General features: G+C 45.4%; 1 protein-coding gene across 6 annotated transcripts in view; it reads left to right on the forward strand.

Annotated features, from left to right (window-relative positions):
- The window catches only part of EXOC6B (exocyst complex component 6B), a 306436-nt gene that overhangs the window by 192559 nt on the left and 91993 nt on the right, over positions 1-21884 (forward strand). For 4 of the 6 annotated variants that reach the window (XM_037388258.1, XM_037388288.1, XM_037388268.1 and 1 more), the window contains exons 16-19: positions 5232-5343; positions 8753-8887; positions 10009-10188; positions 15537-15566. In XM_037388258.1, coding sequence (XP_037244155.1) covers positions 5232-5343; positions 8753-8887; positions 10009-10188; positions 15537-15566 — 457 coding nt within the window. The remainder of the gene's footprint in view (positions 1-5231; positions 5344-8752; positions 8888-10008; positions 10189-15536; positions 15567-21884) is intronic. The other 2 variants (XM_037388273.1, XM_037388280.1) reach the window with 1 other exon arrangement.

Here is a 21884-nt window from a genome sequence, read left to right on the forward strand (position 1 = left end):
CTGCAAGCTGTGCTTTCTTTTTGCACCCAATAATACCTTCAGCTTGGTTAGAGGTATATAAATGAATAACAAGATTTTTACTGGAAGAGAGGAATCCTTCTTCCCCTTGCAGCACCGTACTAGCGAGAGGTTGGAATGTGTGTGGGGTTTCACCTCCCCTGGCAGCTTCGCGTCTGGGCCATGGCCTGACACACTGGGCATTGCCCCGGTGCTGGTGTGAAGCTAGGGCAGCATTCTGGGGACTTGTCAGATGTTTCAGTGCATACACAAAGCTCTTCAGGGTTTTAATTTTCTTCCTTTGTACGAGGGATAGTAATTCGGAGAGGCACCTTCTCTCCATCTTCTGCTAGAGGTCGCGGTAGCTCGTTGGTTGATGTGGAAGCACAGGATGTTTCTCACCCCACGTTTGATCTCAGCCTTTCACTGGTGGCAGGTTGTTCTCTTTGGTGGCTCCCAGGGCCCTTAACCTGTGGGTCACCATTAAACATCTCGATTTCTAAAGCCGACTGAATGGTCCTGTTTCACACGGATGCTGGTTTCACCAAACCCCTCTGTTGGCACTTCCCTCATGACTTTTGTGCTCTTCACCATTACAGAGGTGATTGGGTTTGTCAGGGAAGGGAAGAAAAGTGTCCCCTTGGGTCCCTCCTCAGGGGTCCCCCTGGACATGTTATTAAAATTCCTTTCGACATTGGATTTTCCAGCCTTTTTTGAGGAGTGGTGTGGGGGCTGGGGGAAGGGATCCCAGCTCTTGGCTTTTCGAGCCAAAAATTTGGAATATTTTTCTGAAAACCCCTGTTGACACTTTCTTCATTTCACCCTGACAGCTTGAATTAGGTTTTATTAGGAAGCTTGGCTACAAAGCCAGCAGCAAGTTTTCTTTCTCTTCTCTTTCTTTTTCTTCTTTGGTTGTCATTTACCTTGCACCCTGGAGTGATTGGGGTCAGCCCGTCAGTCACGGGAGGCCTGAAGGTCATGACTACTGCTATGGGATACAGGACATCAGCTGTCATTAACCCAGACGGTTCGCTTAAATACTCTGCGGTCTTTTCCTGAAGACCAGAGCCTATGGCAGAAAATGCAGCTTGTATTTTTTTTTCTAATTATTTTTTTAAACTAGCTTCTTGTATTTGTTGGACAGGAGTGTTCTCCTTTATGTTGATATGCTTGTTAAAGTTATTTTGCTTTTCAAGTATTTGAAGAAAATTTGGAGCTTGGTGTGCATTTATAAGGGTTGTAATTTTTTGGTTTGGCTCTATTAATTTCATTAGGAGAAAGAAAACCTCCTTTATATTTTCAGCAGTCCTGCCTTTGTTAAAAAGCATGTGTTTGAGTTCATCGATGAGATGGCTTTGAAAGTATCTACTCACCAGAAGACTTCCACCCGATCCAGTGGAATTTCCCATTTGAAAGATAGCGAATATCTTTGGAAAATAGTGGGTGGAAGGATGAGATGTCAGCTCTAATCTACCAGGACTTGATTGTTTGGTTTTGGTTGGTTTTTGGGTTTTTTTTTCCAAACAAAGCATCAATCCTGAAAGAACTCATGATACAATTTTTAAAGTGCTGAAAATAATCTAAGTACATAAGGTTATTGAAATAAAATAAAATATCAGGGGCTTGGAAAACTACATCAGGTAGGTCCTTTGGAAGCCAGCTTTAGGAGAGAGGAGATAATGTAGTTTCTTTAATAGCTTGCATTACTGCTCCTGTGCTCCTACTGGTCTGTGATCACGGAGTAGGTGCATAGCCTTAGTAACAATCACACCACGACCAACTTCTACTGATGTGAAGCTGATAGATCCAATTGCCATCAGACATACGGAGCAAGCAGCCCCCACGAACAATATTGTTCATATGGGGGTTTTGTTCTCTTGTGTATTGAGAATGGAGATCCGACCCATCTGCTGACGCAAGACCCAACCTCTGCTTCACAGGCGAGAGTTAGCACCATGCAGCTGACTGGTACCATTACTCTCTGCTAACGGGTCCCACTGGTCTGGGCACTGGCTCTGCGTGGTTGGTGTGAACTACCACTTGGTTCATCATTTCACCCAGGAGAGTGCTGGGCAAGGCAGTGGCTAACACTCATCATTCCTGTTTCCACCCTCACTTTCCTCTTCTGTCGAACCAGGGAAGGCTTGGAAGATTGCAGTCCAGCACCTGCTCAAATCCTGCTCTTTTTCTTTTTTTTTTTCCTTTTTTTTCTTTTTTTTTTTTTTTTTACCCCCAAGGAATGCTTACTTTTTTTTTTCCTTACTCAGGGCGTAGACCTCATGGGACATGTTCTAGATCCTGTTGCTCTGGTGGAACCCGACCACAGAGGTTACCAGACTGCCTGGCCCACCATGTAACTAAAGTTACAACCTGATTTTCTAGCTTGTGCAGCCAACAAATGAAATCAGAGTAGGAAACCTTTGGAAATGGTGTGTCTGCAGAGAAGGCTTGATTAGAAGTGCTTTGAAGAAGTAAAAGCAGCACGGAAGTGCTAAGTGGTATTACTAAGCACTACTTGTTTATGCCCTGGAGGCTATCGTGGTTGAGGTGTTCCTGCAGCTGAAGTGAGCGATTAAAGCAAATCCTCAATTTCCAAAGCCATTTGGTGATATGGCAACCTCGTGCCGTCAGTGCTGGCTGTGGCGTCAGGCAGAGGCCAGCAGCATCCTGTTCCTGCCAAGAGCGTGACTGTCTCGGGGCGTACACGCAGCCAGACAGTAACTGGCTTGTTTAATTTCGACGCCCTGATGACAGGTTGACGTTTGAATTAAAAAGCACAAGCTTTTCCAGTGCGACCTATTTGATTGCCATGTTGGTTTAGTGAGAAAAGCTGACATCATGTCCAAACCCCTGTGTTTTTCATCTCTGCTTTCTTGGTTCCACTAGATGCTGGAAGCTCCAGCCACCAGCTCCGCTTCCAGCCTCACCCGTTCTGCACCTACAGCATCCTTGGGGACTTGCTCTGTGAATCCCTATATATTGCATTTCAGCATTTCCCAGGGAAAATCCCGAAAGGGCCACAGTGTTTGTACAAAGATACAGCTTTGTGTATTTTTGCTCCCTACATATTTTTTTTTTACCCTCTCTGAGCGTGGATCTAGCCCTTTTGGCTCCCTGGCCCCCTTCCCTGGTTCCCATGCTGCTCCGGCAGCAGCAGGCAGCCGCCCCTGGTGTCACAGGGTCCTTTTGTACCACCCCTTTGCTTTATATCTCCTCGGGTGTCTTTTTTTACCATCTGTAGATCATCACAGGGTTAGATTTTATTGTGCTTGCTGTATTTAACCATGCTATTGTCTGGTGGAGGGGACTGGGACAATCCAGTTCTTCCTGGGGGATGATGGAGGGCCTGGGGAGTATGTGCATGGTGGGTTTTGGGATTTGGGTTTTTTTTGTTTATCTTTAAGTAAAACCTTATTTGAGATCCCTACCCATAGTATAAAGACCAGAAGAATTCATTGGCTGGTTTCTTTTCCCTCCACATATTGGTTTCTGTTCCACTTTAAAAAATCCAAATGCATCACCTTGGACTGCACATCAAAACCCTGCGAGAAGGAGCCAAGGGGTCCATCTGGGACATGAAGTGGGCTAACTCTGATCATTGCTGGCACAGGATGCGCTTCCCCGCTAACCAGAAGGAAAATAAACTCACAGGGATCAGTGGTGGTGATCTAGAAGAGACCCACACTAAGACTTTGGCTGATGACGTTGAATTTAAATTATCAGGAGCTGGGTCTTGCTGAGCTGCTGGCCCTGCTCTGCTTGCGTCCAACTGGGAAGAGACAGTGGTCAACCCTTGGCAGGCGTGTAGCTCAGAAAAACAGACTTCTAAACATCAGGGAAAAGGAAATATTAGAGAAACCTGTTGGGGAGCGCAGTGTGGCGAGCAGCTGCTGGGCGTACGGGGAGTTGTGCAGCTGGGCTTTTCTTGGGAAAGCTGCAGCAAGACACGGCTTTCTTGGTCTCGCGGAAACACAAGCGTGCCTTTGCTCAGAGACGCGAGCAGGGAGCAGCATTTGCCACTTCTCCTGGGAATTTGGGGGATTCCAGTGAAATTCTCATGCAGCAGCACAAGGATGGTCCCGAATAACTTCAAAAATTGAGTAGATTGAAGGACGCGCGGCACTTGGGGAGGGTGAGCGGGCCCAGGGGGCTGCTGTGACCACAGGGTTGCTGTTGGAGAATGCTCAGTCTTGCTTTCCTGAGCCTCAGGCACTGCTGCACCAGGGGTTGGCTCAGTGCATCTGCTCTAATGTTAAACAGGCATAGAAATCTGGGAAGTGTGGGCTGGCCAAGGGCTGGCAGCGCCCACCCCTGTGCCAGCAGGCACCCCGGTAGCAGCACCCCAGCATCCCCCAACTTGCACGCCAGCGGTGGGGTAATGCAAGGTTTGCTTTCTTTTCTCATGTCAACCCCTGCTTTGTAATCTGGCCCATTTGTCAGGTAAAACAGGAGAAGGAGCAAAAGGTCAGGGGCTTGATTTACTGGGAGCCATAAAGTTATTAATGCTTCTCGGCCTTCCAGTTGGAAATTTTCTTTGCCTTAACTGCTGCCTGTCACTGTGCTGCCAGAGAAAAAGCCCCGTGGTGTCAGGGCTAATGCAGGGCCAAGGACAGATCAAAGGAGCCTGTGTCAGGGTGGGATTCCAAAACCTCCCGTGGAAAGGAGAGGTTGCACCTCGCTGGTGTGCACCTTGGAGGGGCAGCAGCACTTCAGCAGAAAGCCAGACCCCCAAACTTCAGCAATGCAGCCGTCTAGCAAAGGCCACGAACATGTTGCGAGAGGATCCAGTCTGATTTAGTTAAAGAAAAAGCCGTGAGGAGGTTAGGGGAGTATTCGGGGGTTGATTTTGTATTTTGCCCTCATTGCAGGTCTTTGATCCCTTTCCCCTTGCGTACTGAACCTGCAGAAATCCAGCAATGTGTGCAGGGCTTTGGGTGGGCTGCACAGGTTAGTGCTGTTGCTCTTACCCATGCTGGACCAGCCCCACTAAGAGGAGAGGCTCAGGGGTGTAGGTTTAGCATGCGTTAGTCCCTGTTCATTACCGACATATGCACAAAAAGGCCTAAAATGTTGGTATTTTGGTAAATACTGATGTGTCAGCCCCTGTAAGCAGTGCATGGGTGATCACACCTGAGTCAGAAGAGGGCTGGGAAGAAGACTGGGTGATGAGGGCTCCAAGTGATTTTCTTCCCATAGAGCATTTTGCACATCTCTCTTTTAATTTTACTTTTCAGCTCCACTGAAGTTGATGATATGATTAGAAAATCTACAAACCTGCTGCTGACCCGAACACTGAGCAACTGTTTACAGAATGTCATCAAGAGGAAAAACGTCGGGCTGACGGAGGTGGGACACGGCTTTGAGGAGACCCATTCCCAGGGCAGGGTGACAGGAAGGGAGTTTGGCCCCCTGGAATTTCATACAGCACTTTTAGAGATGTTGGTTTGGAGCATTTATTATAAAAAAATTGGCTGGAAAATGATAATGGAACCACACAGTGTTGCTGTACAAAGCAAGAAACACTTTATATTGTGGGAAAGAGGAAGATTGTTTGCTGTTGCTGTTAGCATTACTCCTCTTTGGAATTTGCAGAGCATTATATATCTGAATTAAAGTAAGAGGACTTCAAGGAGGACAGGAGAAGAGCCAAATGTGAGCTATGAGAAGATGAGGGAGCGGTCCCCATCTGTTGGTGATGCTTCAAGCAGTTTCAGTACGTTGCTACAGTACAAACTCTATATTGGCATTTTCTTTTTTGTGATCAATACTTCTTTGTGCACAAAGTCAGATTTTTGAAGAGTTTAATGTGCAGATCATGGCTGTTTGGGGTCGTGTGGTACCCAGGGCAGTTTGGATTCCTTAGTGGGGCCTCTGCATGCTGCTATTAAATGAGTAGGTATTAATACAGCTGCAGTTGTTTAATTGACTGTATGGTAGAAATGTGTCTTGTTCTCTGGACGCTGTAAATACCCTGTGGAGGTGAGTTTTGGAGTGTTTAGTGCATTTACAGCGGGTATGTATTTACACACGATTCTTCCTCAGCCCTTTATCTCACAGTCTGGAATCTCTCTGCTCCCCGGGGGCAAATTCCTCTTCCCTCCTGCTCCTCCCAAGACTCCCTCCACAGAGGAATGCAACACTATCCCTGCACTATCCATCCCCCAAACGATCTTTTTTGCTGCTGTTGCAAACATTCACACAGTGTGATGGAGTGTAGGAAGGGCAAGCTGGGTGTGGCTGTCCCCTCAGCCGCTTGTGCCCGGTTTAGATGGTGTAGATGCTCCTTGGCATCTTCCACGCTGAGTGGAGGTGATGCCTTTCTTTGGGCTGAGAGTGACTACTTCATGTGCTTTAGAGCTGAAGAGGATTTTTGCGAGTAAAGCCTATGTAGCACAACCTGAGTTTAAAATAAAGGTGTAGTATGTCCAGAGACTGGTGTTCCTCTGAGTATCTTCTCATGTTTTCACCCTCTTGCTCCTTACCACTTACCAAGGTACAACTAGCTCTTTCCTGGGGTTATCTCTACCATAGTTTTTTTTCTAATTTGATTGAAGAAAAACTGTTTGAGCATCTTTGTTGCCTCCTGCCTCATTTCTTTGTGTAACCATTGACCTGTTTGTCCAAATGGAAGCATGTGGCATTTTTCTGATGTGTTTCTCAGACCTTCCCTCTTAAGAAAGACGTTGATATGACTGTGCAGCACAGGAATTAAAGGGTATGTTGAAGGGTCCTAGATCATATGCAAGCATAGTCCTGGTGTCAAAAGTGATTGCAGAAGATATTTAAGTACCTTGTATAACTATCACTTCCCAGATTTGATTTATGCACAAAGCAACAGCATCCATTCTGGGCTCTCCAGTGTCACTTTCCAAGCAGCAGACAAGGTAATGCAAGGTTGTGTACCAACCTTCCCCGTCTGTATCCTCTTTAATTTATTTTTCTTTGCTGTTTTTTGGGGCTACCTCTTAGCAGTGGATGTTGAAGTTTGTAAAAATAATCCCGGTGTTTTGAATAACCCTGACATCCCTCAATGAAAGAGAAGGAAAAGATGCTGCTATCTTTTTTCATTTGAGTACCCCAACAAGAAGGTCTTATGCCTTCAAATTCAAGAGAAGATCATAACTTGAAGGAGCCAGAGAGGGAGCAGAAAAGCTCTTAGCAAGTGGTGGAAGAGAATCAAAGTTATAGGTCCTTCAAGTGTGATAGCTGATCTGGACCAGTAAGTTGTGATGATCAGAGAAGAGATTTAGGAGGAATTTCACACAGCTGGAATATCATGATCATGATGTCAAAGTTATCTGACACAGGGAAGCACAAATGAGTGCTTGTCTGAAGGCAAAAATCAAGAACAAAATTAATCCAAGGAATTCAGAAATGAGAAACCCTCCTAGTTACCCATGTCATACATTTCATGGACCAAGTACAATACGAGGAGTTCAAATAAATCATTATTTGTTTTAAAAACAAAAGTTGGACTGGAATGAAAGAAGTGTTGGCTGGAAGGGACCTCTGGAAGTATCTAGCCTGACCTCCCACTGGCAACGAGATCATTGCTCACTTGGATCGTGCCAACCCTGACTTTCTCTACCCGACTTTTAATTTCTGCTGAGCAGAGGTTCCACAGCTTCTCTGGGCACGCTGTTCCAGTTCTGCACTACCCTTCCTAATGATTCTTTTCCTTCCTAATATCCAGTCTGAACCTCCCAAACTGTGACCGTTGCCCTTTCTCATGTCATCTGGCTCTAGCAAGAGTTGGGCACTATAACATTTGTGGTGTAACTTCAATATTTCTGTGCCTGCAACACTCAAGTCACTGTTGAATCCATCTCATTCAGAAGATTTGTGAGTGTTTCAAAATCTTTTCTTTAGGGGAGGTGACTGCGGACTGCCACACCGTACTCCAGCAATTAAATTATATCATTCTGGAGCATTAGAATACCTTCCGTGTCTGCAAGACGACTGTTTTGGCATGATATTGAGCTAGACATTATTTGGAAAGGTTTTGTTATAGCTTATGTTGCACCTTGAAAATACGGCAGTCTGCTCAGAAAAAAAGGTATCTGCTTAAGGAATTAATGATGCTTCCAAGCCAGTGATCCTAAAGTGGAAGCCCGGATTGTTTTGCTCTGGATTGTGAATGTTTGTGTTGATTGACTTCAGCAGAGGCTTTTACTCTGTAGTTGCCTTTAATGTCCCAAAATAGTGCCATGTGAAGGCAGCTGTGGAGACAGTGTTAAGAAAATTGCAGATAATGGTGGGTATGATAACCAAAAAGATACCAGGGTTAGATCTGCTGTTCACCCACACCACCCTCAGAAAAGTTAAACCTTGTGGATTCTTTGTTAAATGCCTTAGTACGGTGTTGTTTGGTGTCACTCAAGATACGGATTATTTCGGGTTTGTTAGCAGACAGAATACTTGTGATTTGACGTGGTGGTTTTTTGGTAAGCCTGTTGTATTTGGACTGTGCTGAAATGAGCACTGACTGACAGCTGAATGTAGGAAAGTCATTAAAAAAAATAATCTTTTGTGGTATTAGTGGCTGTCATGGGAAATGCTTTTCCCCCAAAATTATCTTTTATTTAAGTTTCTGATGTTGTTAAAGGAGGAGAGCCTTTGAGCATGTAGCAGAGCTTAGTATGTTTGTACAGCGTCAGCTTTTTGTACCAGAAGTTCTTATAAATTGGCATCCACTAACCTGGCACGTCCCTGGCTTCAGGAGCACCATGGCTGAATAACTTTTTTGCCTTTGCAGCTTGTACAGATTATTATAAATACGACCCATTTGGAGAAATCCTGCAAGTTCCTAGAGGAATTCATAACCAATATCACTAATGTACTTCCAGAAACTGTCCACACTACGAAACTCTACGGGACCACAACCTTCAAGGTGAGAAGGCTGGTGGCTCCATCTCCAGGGTGGTTGGAGAGTATCTGCTTTCGGAGCGCGTGTGTGGATGCATGCGTGCAGGGAGCTGAGCTGAGCTGAAAGGTCACTGTGGCATATCCTGGCAAGCTGACGCCATCAGGCTAGCTGTTGGGTTTGTCTTCTGGAGCGTTACTTCTGTCAAGATCATGAGCCTTTGTATCCCTAAGTTATAGGCTGCGACTGCAGCACTTATCTAAAGGAATAAGCAGCTTTTAAACAAAAGCCTGATATTTTTTTTTTTAAAATGAATTTTCATTTTGCTGTTTGAGTGCCATACAGTGTTACACATGTCTGGCCATGAACACAAGCTCTCCTCTTTCACCCAAGAGGAGAATAGATTTTCAGAACTTATGTTTCTGTATCTTTCCACTTCTTTTTAGCATTATCCCCTAAAAATCAGGGCTGGCAGAAAGTGCTAGACTTTCCCAGTATTTAAATCATAACTCAGGAGTGTCCACCCAGATACTTTATATAAAATCTGAAGGCCGTAACTGGATCAACTATGGTGTGCCTGAATTGTGTCCCATGGCTGGAGAGCAGGAGATGGGAACAGCACTGAGGACTTGAGCAACAGCAGGGAACTGCTTAGGTGAGGTTTGCCCTTGGGATAACTCAGCAAGAGACTAAGGCCCCATGTCCCCAGGGAAGTCCATTTGTTGTCTCTTAGGGCATCATCTGCCTGTTTGGCCTAAGGGTGAGTTTTCCTATTGTTATTCTGGTAGGAGGTTCCTCTGCGGCCCTCCTGCACCCCATACCTGCACACGTATCAGTGGGTCTCCACATTTTTCCAGATGGGACATTCCTCTCCCAGCTCTCTCTCTTCCATCCTGTGCTAGATTTGTCTTCCTGGTTCCCAGGTTGTGTCAGAAGCAGACATCAGCTTGACCTGGCCTACCACTGACCTGGTGGCACATGTCCCACCGGTCTGAGCTAACCCAAGGCTGTAGCAACCATGTAGGTGCCTACAGGTGCTTTGTGTTGTGCTACCTTAAGGGCTAAAGGTTGGGTCAGTCTCCCATCCTGTCACTTGTGTAGAGGTTGTGGTATGGAGACTCCATCCCATGTGACATCTTGTTTCCCAGGATGCCCGCCATGCTGCTGAGGAGGAGATTTACACTAACCTAAACCAGAAGATAGACCAGTTCTTGCAGCTGGCGGACTACGACTGGATGGCCATGGAACCAGGCAGCAAGGCCAGCGACTACCTTGTAGATCTCATTGGCTTTCTACGCAGCACGTTTGCTGTGTTCACCCACCTCCCGGTAAGCCATCTCCAGCAATTTACTTTCTTTTTCTGTCTGGGGAATGCACGGGCATCCAATGTTGAAACTAATGGTTGCTCAAGCTTTATGGAGTGTGATGGAAATGGAGCCTTGGACTGCCACATTCTTATGAAATAACAAATCTGTTTTTAAAGGAAGCTATTTCATGCGCCTCCCCAAGTATTTGCAAGTCTGCGTATACGTGAACGAGGGAACTATCACAGTCCGCCATGCAGAATCAGGATCATAATTCAATAGCCACCTATATTTTAGATATGTTAACTTTCAGCTTAATGGACGTTCAAGATTTTTTTCAAGAGGTGCCAGTATCTGGGTGTCTATTATTTGAACTGCAGATACATTTCCAAATGTTTGTCAAGTCACTGAATGCCTTACATCAAAATATTGCTCTGTTGGAAGGCAGCATATGTTTCTTTCTTTTCTCTGCTGTCTAAAATATGCCTGTGTTTATGCTGTTATTGCAATCAAGAAAATGTATTTTATGTTGGTTTTTTGCAGTTGGCGGAGTAATGTCCCATTGCATAGGAAAAATAGAATCATCAGGGAGTTTCTTTTTTGCTCAAACAGCTTTTTTCCCCCCCCTTTAAATAAGATTTGTTCTGAGCTGTCTGGGTATATACTTACAAGTATCTTCAATCAGCAGGTATTTTGAAATAGCAAATCCACTGAACACTGTATTTGTTCTAAAAGTGATTTCAGAGCTTTCTTCTTTCCTGGACTGTTATTTATTTGTTGTTGCTGGATGCCCAGGTTTATAGTACACCAGCACCAGGCATCTTTCATTAGCTTGGATATAAACAGGAAGAAAAGATTTAATAATACACAATGGCAGTTTCCTTCATTCTGCTTGTTTATGCCACTATGATTGCTCTGCTGGAAGGATGTTCAAGCCATCCAGAGCTGTTTTAGGAGGTGTTGCAGCCCCAAAACTGTGCAGCCTTCTGCATGGCTCATGTCTTTGGCCTTTTTATCACAGCAGGAAGGTTTGACAGCAGGATGGAGATGAGAACTGATTTGCTGTGGATGGAGAAGCCCCCAAAAGAGAAGTGAAAGTGGCTTTCATGGTTCTCTGTGCCTAGAGGTGGTGTTGAGGAGAAGGTGTTTTCTTGGCTCTGTTAGCAGTGGAGCAAACTGCTAAAAAAAGTGTTCACTCCTGGGCAGAGAGGTCGGAATGGCTTTCATCCGTCTTCTTGTTCAGGCCAGGTTTATTGCTGAAATGCCACCTCTGTTGGCAGCCTTGAGCTGTGTGGCTGGTGGCCATGAGAGCAGGCACGGGACGGGTCCTGAGGACCACCTCAGGAGGTGCTTGGAGGTGGCTGTATTCCTCAGCTGCTGCATTTCTCCTTAAAAAAGGAAGATGTGGCTGCACAGGGGTGATAGATCACCTGGAGACTGCTTCCACAAATCATACTGGGAGTACTTACACAAGTAATGGAATTTGACTCGTGAGTCTTTGCACCAGAGCATGAAGCATGGCTAGCGAGAGAGATGAGGATGAGGAGAGATGCCCACAGTGATTTATGAGATGGACTTGGGGTGATTTATCTTCCTCAAATATTAATGTTTCCTCTTTGAGTGAGTCAGAATTGTTTGGGAGACCGGGAGGACAGCTAATTGGTCTAAAAAGGACCGAGACAGATCAAAGCAGCCTTTTTCTATTCCTGGACTGGACTAGAAAGGGCCCAGCTGAGGAGAGGGCTGTTTGCATTTGCAGTGCAGCACCTTATCTTCAAAGCATTGCATGGCACTGATCCTCCTGACAGCCTCATGAGACAGCGGAGGCAAGTCCATCAGATGCTGCAATCTGATTTGTGAAGCTGTAGATCTGGTTCAGTGGTTTGTAGGAGATGTAGGTCTGGGATATTTTTATATACATTGGAGTTTCTTCCTTTAGAGGAGTGCCGTGAAGGTGCTGTCACTGACCACTGCTGGCGGGTCCTGGCATACCCTTGCAAGCAATGGTGGGTGAGAGCAAGTCAGGAAGAGTCAGGGTACATCTAAAAGGCACCCAGGTCCTTCGGTGTCTCTGCTGGTTTGTCTTTACAGGGTTCAAGGGCCTCTTTCCAGTGGCTTACTTAGAAACACGTTAAAGTTTCTGGACTTTGCTAAATGAAACATGGGAGATAAGGTGTGTAGAAGCCCACATCTGTCTAAAGCAATGCAGGAAAATGACAGAGAGATTTGTGAAAGCACCAAAAATGTGGGATGAGCTTCGTTTGTGAAAGGAAAGAGTGAGAGGGGTTCAAGGGGGAAAGGAAGTATCTCCAAAAAGGGTGAATTAGAACTATAAGAACGTATTGCAGGATTGCTAGTGGCAAGGCAGAGCTGTTTCTGTACTGCTGTTCCAAATCCAGCCCAAATCATTAGCACTGTAGCGTTAAGATGCAAGAGGAGTTGCTGCCCTGTTTGAAATGAGTTTGCAGCCTGGTCCAGCTGTAAAATACAGGATTTCCACCCTGCCAGTAGCTCACAAAGAAAAGCAAGTTACTGTGCACTATCCTGGGAGCATCTTCTCATTTCTAGAAGTGGACTCTGTGCAACACTGTCCCTTCCTATTCTCATGTCCTTTGCTGGTTTGGAAATGCCCCCGTCTTCCAGAGGTGATAGTTGGGTACCTCCATGTTGAATTTACACAATTTTAAAAAAGTGAAAAGTGTTCTCCTAGTACTGGAACTTGCAGCAGCTTTTTAGAAGAAAAGTGTGGCAGTCTCGGGAGATGACTAAGTGCAGGAGCTGAGCTACTCACTTGCCTTTTGTCACACAGTAATTAGACCCAGAAAAACCTTCACCTGCTGATCAAAGAAACTCAGCCTGGGCATGTTGGTGGTTACCGTGCTAAAATTACACCAGCAAAAAGTGCTGTCCTGTAATAGAATGGAGCCGAAAGTCCTGAGCCTGCAAAAACGCAGGCGGCTCCTTAACGTGACGGGTGTGAGTAATCCCATTGTCTCTGCTGGGGCTGCTTGTCTGCAGGAAACCTTGCTGGGGTCAAGGCTCCAGTGTGCCGCAGGGCAGATCAAACCGCCTTGAAAGGTCCGGTTAACTCAAGTCAACGTTTTGGAGAGGGAGTGAAGGAAAGCAGAGATGCTGAGCGAGCTAAAAGGTGACTGAGCCAAGATTTGGGCATTAGGTTTTGTCTCTCCCTTTTTGGATGTGTGAGGCTGAACTTTTCCTGTATTTATTGGGGGGAATCCCAGAATGGTTGAGGTTGGAAGGGACTTCTGGAGGCCATAGAATGGTTTGTGTAGGAAGGAACCTTTAAAGGCCACCTAGTCCAATGCCCCTGCCATCAGTAGGGACATCTTCAACTAGACCAGGTTGCTCAGAGCCCCATCCAACCTGACCCTAATTTATAAGGATGGGGCATCTCCCACCTCTCCGGGCAACCGGGTCAATCTCGTCCAACCTTCCTGCTCAAGCATGAAAACTAACCCAGACCAAAGCTCGTCCTGGCTTGTGGAGCGGCATAAAGAGTCTCCACTTTCTCTAGTGTTCAAGCAGGAATTGCAATCCCTAATTTTTCCCTTCAGAGTATCAGAGTAGACATTGTGGGAGATGGTGGAAACCGCTTGATATTAGGAATATCTGGAATCGATTTACTTTTTGCAGCTTTGCTTCAGGATGCTGAGCCCCCATCTGCGAAGGGCATGGTGGTGGGCACAGCATGTGCTGGCAGCGGGGAAAAGTTCATGGTGAAGTTAGCAGGGGTTTGGTGCATACCGCTGCTGCATGAAATTTTCGTGGTGGTTTAGAGCCACAATTCGAAAATGCTCCACTAAGTGCCCAAAATGTCTCAAAGCAAATAAAACGCTGGTGGAAATCAAAGCATAATTAACATTTGGCTTCAAGGCTGCCCTCTTCCTGTATTAACCAGGGAGAGTTGGTTACTGCTGCTGCTGAGCTTATTAATATGGGATGCTCGGGGCTCCTTTAAAAGAAAATACTTTTTTTTAAGAAAAAAATACTTTAAGGGGGGGAAAAAAGTGTTCTAGGGGAAAAAAAAAAGGTGGTTTCTGGTTTTCAGCAAGTAAAGGGCTATGGCCTCAAAAAATTAACATTTCCAGCATTATACTTTTGAAAGAATGACTGAAAAAGCCTTTTGTCTTTGATGGCTGATTGTTGTTTTTATTTCTTGTTAGACAAGTTAATGTAAATCGCATTGACAGGGCTACTCCAAACACACTGATTTGTTGACATTAAGCTTCTCAGAGATGGAGGGTTGTGTCAACACCTACAGTGAACTGTCAGGTTAACAAAGCAAGGATGTTTTCTTGGGGGAAGGTAGCAGGGTTGGAGGGAAGGGGGGGGTGTTTTGTTTTTATTTTAAGTTTCCTTTAATCCTCTGTTGGTCTTGTATCTTGATAACCTCCTTTGGAAGGTAATCAGGGCAGGTCAAGAGGTGATGCTGACCCGGGAAGGGGAAGCAATCTTTCAGCAATCGAACAAACTGTAACCTCTGTCAGCTTGAGCAGTTCAGTGTGAACTCTCTGCAAAGTGGGTTTTGGGTTAGGGTTTTTTTCCCTCTTTTTTTCTTTTTCCTTTTGTGCTTATTTTTGCCAGATGGCAGGCACAGATTTCAGCTGGATCTGCGTGAACACTGTCCCTGCTCTGCCTGAAACATTTTTGCCTTATTCACCATATTGGCATCTCTTTCTGGTTGCAAATGAATACGCCAGCCCCGACAGCTCTTGCTTTAGTAGAAAGAGCTTTGGAAGTATTTATTTTTAAAGAGAATGATTATCTATGTTATTTAAAAAGCTAAATCCCTCTGTAATATTTTAAAAAGCAAGACACTGTGCCTGAAAGTAAAATGTCTTGAACTTTGCACCAGCCACAGCTTTGACCACGTTGGGAGGGACCCAAGTGGAAAACAACAGTCATGAAAACATCGTCTGAGCACCAAAGACACCTTCTTTAGATTTGCACGAGTCCTGTCTGTGCTTAGATAATGTCCCTTTGCCCTGGAAAGAGCTGAGCAAGAGCTGATTCCTGCTGTCACTCACTAGGGTTTGACATCCATTACCTTCATCTTCCAGGTGGGAAAGCTGAGGCATGTGGGTGTTGACTTCCAGAGTATACTTAATGGCAATAACACTGGTCTTGTGGTACTTTGATTTCCTCCTCATCCTCCGTAGACCAGGTTCAAAGAACCCATGTTTTGTTTTTTTAATAGTTCGCCAACTGCTGAGCAGCTGGTGCCTTGGTTGGAGCATTGGTGGGTTGTAGGCACCTGTGGGTGATGATCTATATGTACCTCTCTGCCTTTCTCGCTGTTGCTTTGCTCTCTTCTGCATTTGACTTTCAACTCCCTGTGTTGTCCTCTGTAGGGGGATGTAGATGTCCACTCTACAATGTCGGTGAGTACAAGACTGCGTGTCATGCGCATTTGGTCTGCTCTGCTCGCACCTCAAATGTTAGAGGGTGAGTTGAACCAGAAAAGGTCCTTTGTCTTGGAAGGGAAAAGATTGAGTAGAGGTTTAAATCAATAGGATAAATTAGAGACCAAGGGAAAGGGTTTCCTTCCAGACAGGTTGCCCACAAGCATGCCGTTGCAGTTGCATTGCTAAGTTGTGGCTTTTAGAGCATGTCACATTTAACTGGCTCCTTTTATCCCCCATGAATCCCTAAATGTGCAGGGAATTAGGGGAAATGCCTGTTATTAGGGAAAGCATGATGGGATCTTCAACCTCTGCTTGAAAGAGAAAAGATCTCTGCAAAATCCCCCCTCACTCCCTCCCTCCCTCCCTGTATTTTGTTCAGACAATTCCCCCATGGGGATTTCAGCCTGGCGTTACTCCTGATCTAAGTGCTCTGACCCGGGGCTTGGACTGCTAAGCCTTCCCTCTGTCTGGAGTGTTGGAATAGTATTTTATCCAGAAAATAGTGTGAGTTCTTGATGTTTGCTGTCTCCCTATTTGGATTAGGGCAATTATCACATAGAAAGCGTAGGAGACCTTTCAGACCTACCTTCTGGTTCAACCAATACCTCTAATTGTTGTCATTTCTGCTTGTTTCATGTGCGAGAGAAAAAGCTGCGGCATTTCCATGGATAGATCGCAAACAAAGTGCTCTTGAGCTACCTTGTTTCCTCTATTCCCATGTCTGCAAGGCAAGGCACGTGCGAACAAAGCGTGCCTCTTTTTTTTTTTTTTTGTTTTGTTTGGTTTTTTTTCTTTCTTTTGTTGGTGTGGTCCTGCTCAACGCGGTTGTGCGGTGTGAGATGCGGCCGGCGCGAAGGTGTAGCCTCTACCCCAGCTTCTGCTTTTCCACCTTTAACCCCTGCTCGTCATTTTAATGCTGAGCTGCCATGGTAGTATTGATATTTCATGCCACGGTTGGATGCTTGTACCCCTTTTCCTGGAAACTGAGCATAGCTAAGCCTTGAGTATTTGCAGGCTCTGGGCACCTGGGGGTTTCTAAGTCAACATTGAGGTCTCAAATCAACGCCAGCTTCTGGAAAGAAAGAGCCTTGTTAAAGCAATTTGAGGCCAGCTTCCATCAAAGCTGTGGCTTGGCTGCTGGCAGGGCTGCGGGAGCTGCCCGCGCTGCTGGGGAGCAGGCAGGGATGCTTCGGGCATCCCCTTGCAGCCACGAGTTTCCAGGAGTGGTGTTGAATGTCGACCATCCGACGTGGTGTCCTTAGAGCGTACCCTAAGAGAGACAGATGCAAAAAGTGGTAGTGCCTCTGGCTTTTCAAGATTTTCAACCATTTAGAAGCCAGATGTATTTATTTCTTTAATTGAATCCAGTGCCTAGACAGCTATGGAGACAGCTTCCTATGGAGAGGGGTGCATTAGTTTCATTAAGGTAAATCAATGAAAAATAATACCTGGAGGTCCCCTGGAAAGGGTCAGGGATGGAGTAATCCCTTTATATGGTGGGACTTTGCTAGCCTGCTCTTTGCTCATTTTGTTCTTAACTGCAACAGATTCTAACTTTCCTTTTAACCCTTCTAATTTTCTGTTCTCTAGGTAGTTGTATTAATTGGTGGAAATAAATCACTAATCTGTCTGTCCAAAAGAGATTGAAAAATAAAAATCTGATTGCAGAAAACAGCAGGACAAAGGAGTAATTGTAGCGGAGCTTAAAATGTCCGGTGGGAAGTAGTTGTGGCTAATCCTGGGAGTTTCTTGGTGTTGTAGATACGGGCACACAAAAAAACCCGAGTTGCCTGAGATGCAGACATGAACAGGGCATGAGCAGCATCCAAAATCCTCCTGGTATGGTCCTCAGGGGGCTCCCTTTGCTCTGCAGAGATGATCTGAGTCTCTTGAGGGGGGGCACTTGGACCAGCTTGCCACGAAGGTTGGTCAAAATGCTCCTAAAATGAGGGTGCCTTGGTGGGGAGAAGGTGGGCTGGTGGCTGGAGCAGTGCTTGCATGACTGTGGGGCACCATGCTGCCCGCCTTGCTGCGGGCTGGTGGCTGTGCGTTGCTTTCTTGGGCTTCTCGAGTGTCTCCAAAATTCCAAATGCTCACCAAAATGAAGGGGTTGAAGCAAGAACTAATGGTTGCTTTAAAGCAGGGAGCAAAGCGTTCAAATACAGAGGTTTTAGCTTTGTTGGCTGGGGAGAGGGCTGACCTCTGATTAACCCAGGAGCACTAGTTAACTCGAATCTGGGTAAGCCAAGTTATCTTGTAATTACATGGTTTCTTGTCTGCTTTCAGCACTTAGAAAATTAATTGAAGCTAAAATGCCCAGTCCCATAAATCCTTTAAACCAGGGTGTGCATACTTCCCTAGGTACTGCTTCCCTTTGTGTACTCACCTTGGCATGTTTGGCTTTGATTTTCATTTTACAAACTTAGATTTATAAAGCTATTTTATGCTTACTTTTGCATGCACCTACATACACAAAGAATCAAATGTGTGGTGTGGGGAATTTGGCAGCTGAAAATCCATCCTCAGCGTAAGGAGTCCAAACACGCTTGCTGCTTCCTGCACCAGAGCCCCAGCCTATACCTTTCAAAAACCGATCAGAAGTTCAAGTATGGGGTTTCTTTTCCCCTTTAATGAATTTTAGTGAAAGACTTTGCAGCTTCATGCTTTCCTCTTATTTCATCCCCTGGCAACCTGTAGTCTTGTAAAGCTCTTCTTAAATTGTGAACATGCTAAGGAGTATCAATGAACACCACTGCTGCCAAAGCCCCCAGCTACCTTCCTTAACCTACCCATGGGAGGAGACCTGCTTGTCCTAGAGGAGCCCAGCCTTCAAGTGCAACATCCTTTGAGGTCCCTGTGCAGAGGGCACTTGAGTTGAGGTTGCGTGGAGGAGCGTTGGGAGCTCATGCCCATCATTCAGAGCCAATAGCCATGTGAGCGCAGTTGAGTGCTGTTGGTGTGGTCAAAGTGGCTGCAATTAAGGACATGTCATTTTGTGACCATCTTGGGGGTGCCTTTACATGGAGATAAGTTCTCTCTGGATCTTGCAACCTAGGTTAGATGTAATAGCAAGAAAGAGCAGGAAAAGCATTTAAAAGTACAAGCCCTTATGGATTTCTTATGGTCGCCATGGTCCTTCTTCATTGTGTTTCATGAAAGGCAACAAATAAGGAGAGCCTGATGGGTTAATTAAAAAAAAACAAGGCAACAGTAATTTCTGCAGCTTTGACCATCCATCTTTTTCTTCTGTTTTAAGATAACATCTAAATATTGAAAATGGAAATTTAACGTATGATTTAGTTTTTGGAAAAATTTAAAACAAGGTGAAGTTTCATATGCTGCTTGTGTTGGTCACTCAATCAGCTCTGCTTGGGGAAAAAAAAATTCTCCCTAACTGGGTGTTGATGGCTCATGGAGTGGAAATGGAGTGGGTGGGTGGTACTTTTTTTTGTTATTTTGAGCTCATAATTTTTTCCAGTCTGTTCAACATCTGGGCCTTAAGTCATGTATTAGTTGCGTTTCCAACAGGCGGCCTGTACGTCACGGCAACATGCTGACCCTTCCTTCGGCATCTCGGCAAGCAGAAATCTGCGTAAACAGGGAATCTGGAGCATCCCTGTGTGTGCAAAGGGTGATAAACCTTTGGTGGCAGTGTGCTGGAGGGCTCTGCTGTGAGGATAAGCGCAATGTGCTGTGCTGTGAGCCTCAGGATCTTTCCCCTTTTATTAATTACTTCAAATTATAAAATTATATCGCCAAGATGAAGCGATTCAGTTCACTCTCTTTACGTCTTCCTACTGCCGTAATTGGCAGATGCTTTGCCCTGATAAATCAGCAGAAGGAAGCGTGGTTCTAGCTCTTCGTACACTAGGGGAGAAAATAAAAAAAATAAATCTGTATTTAATCAACTTTTTGTTTCCAAAATGGCAGCTGCTTTGTATTTAATGGAAAATCAGACTCTTCCCAATGGAAAGAATGTTATTCCCAAAGTGAATACAAAAGAAAATACAAGCCACAAAAGAGGAGGATGAAATATGTAATTTATTTATTTATTTTCTCGTTCATTCCAGTTGTGGAGCCGTGCGCTCCAGTCGTGGTCGGGCCATGGCTCTGGTTTGCGTCAAGTAACTCAGAAAGTCTCAGCCCGTGGACACGGGGACCAGGAGAGAGCCTTGCTCCGCGTTAAGGGGCACAAATAGGACCAAGAAGAATTAAGGCTACTTCACGCTTCATGTGTACATAGGGAGACTCATTAAATGCAGGTTATTTATGGGTTTAATTCCTCTGCAGGCTGAGATGTCTCCGCTGTTGGAGCACCAAGTTTTTTGCTCAACACCTCTTGTCGTGGGGTCTTTTTCAGAGGTGAATGATCTTTGTGGAGACCCCAGTGGTGGGCACAGGGGGAGGAAAAGATGGAGGAGCACCTGAGCCTGTGCCTTGTCCAAGCCCACACAGCAGGCCTGTGGGTTGCCACCCTCTCCCTGAGGTCTCAGTGAATCTACAGCACTGCTCATTCTTGGTCTGCTGCTGGTGTTTGCTCTGAAGCACGTTTAAATGTTGAAAAATTAATATTAAGTGCTGGGGGGTGGCTGCCAAATTGCCAACGTGGTGAGTCAAAAGCCCCAGGTTTGTATGGTTCAGTCAATGGTGCAGTTTGGTTTTGGGTTCCCTCCTGCTGCTTGGCCTGGGATGTTGAGCCATGCTGTGGAGATACCTTCTGGGGGAAGGAGAAGTGGTTTGAGCTGTTGTGATGTGCTTTGTCCACATAATTAGGGTTTTGCGTGGGTTTTGGTAGCTGCTTCCCTGATGACCCCTGCACCTTCCAGGCTCATGATGCTGTTACCCAGCACAGGAAGGTGGCGCAGGCATTTGCGGTGCAGCTCATAACAAGCATGGAGTATTTACAGAGCAGGTAAATGTGACTTTTTTTTATCTGTTATTGTTTAAAAAAAGAGGGTCATGTAAAGAAAGCAGAAGGCAGGAGACTTAGAATGGGAGTTTGATGCCACGAGCTAAACCTCCAGCCTGATGGAGCAGATGGTTACATGGTTAATGAGAGTGTCCATAGTTAAATCAAAGCTAACAAGGATAAAGAATATAATTCCTAGCATTTCTCAAAGCATAATGCTGTCGTATACCTAACTGGACTGGAAGGAGTGCCTTCCAACCTGTGTCCACTGTGAAGGTCCTTGCACAAATCTCTGAAGCATCTCAGAGACTAGACAGCAGCTGGATGCTCCAGCGCAGGCATTGCTCATTTTGGGTGAGCCAGGCTCTGCACACAACTGTTTCCATGCTATAGACTTCTAAAAAGTGGTTAATTAAAAATATCCTGCCATGCATTTTGGATGGTGTGCAAGGAAGAAGATGCAGATCATGGAATCCTCTTATTTCCCTGGGGTTTTTTGCATGTGTGCATATGCAAAGGAAAGAGAAAAAAACAGCAGCATCCCAGCTTTGCCACAGACTACTGAGCTTCTACAAAAGACCTCTGCCTGGTTGTGTTTGTGTGCCTCCGTAAGGCTTCAAATGAACTGTTCCGGGCTTTAGTTGTAACAGCTGTATCCCGAGGTACTTCCCTTCTCTACCCCCTGCCCTTCCTTCTATTTATTTCCCCATTAAAAAAAAAAAGGGGGGGGGGGGGGGGGAATAGATATTGCTTGTTGACTCTGACAGTGCAGTCAAAGTGAGGGAAGAATCTTGTGTTCCTATGCGTGCTTTGGTCCTGGATCCTTTTAGATCCTGGATCCCATGATTATACGTGGTTAGAAAATCCATCAGTTGTACTTTTGCTGTTGGGTATGTTTGTTCCTGCTGGTAAGCAGGCAGATGCAGTTCATAGTCCAAGACCCCTGGATGCTTATGTAGGAAAAACCTTGCCATAGAGTTGGTTATTCCACAAATTAAATGTCATTTGGTTAAAGACCAATAAAACCCAAACTGAATAAAACAACATTATTAAAAAAAGCCAAGCCCTTTCAGATCTGTCTGTGGGAGCTGGTTGTGACAGTCACCCCTGATGTGATTTCTACTGTGCTGCTCTGTATGAGAGCCTTGAGTCTCCCACCGGCTTCAGCCAAAATAGCCTCCAGCTGTTGACCTTGGGCATCTTCGACACCGCCAAACTGTTAGGATTTTTCCTCTTTTATTGGAATGTGAGGGGATTTATATCGAGCTGCAGTGGTTGGTGTGACTGGCTGGTTTATTTTTTGTGTGGTGAGGATAATTGCTGTATTTGCTTTTTTTCTCTCCTTTTCTTTTTTATTTGTCTGGTTGCCTCTAAGCTTCTGTTGG

This window comes from Falco rusticolus, chromosome 1, assembly GCF_015220075.1.
Source record: "Falco rusticolus isolate bFalRus1 chromosome 1, bFalRus1.pri, whole genome shotgun sequence".
NCBI classification, from domain to species: Eukaryota; Metazoa; Chordata; class Aves; order Falconiformes; family Falconidae; genus Falco; species Falco rusticolus.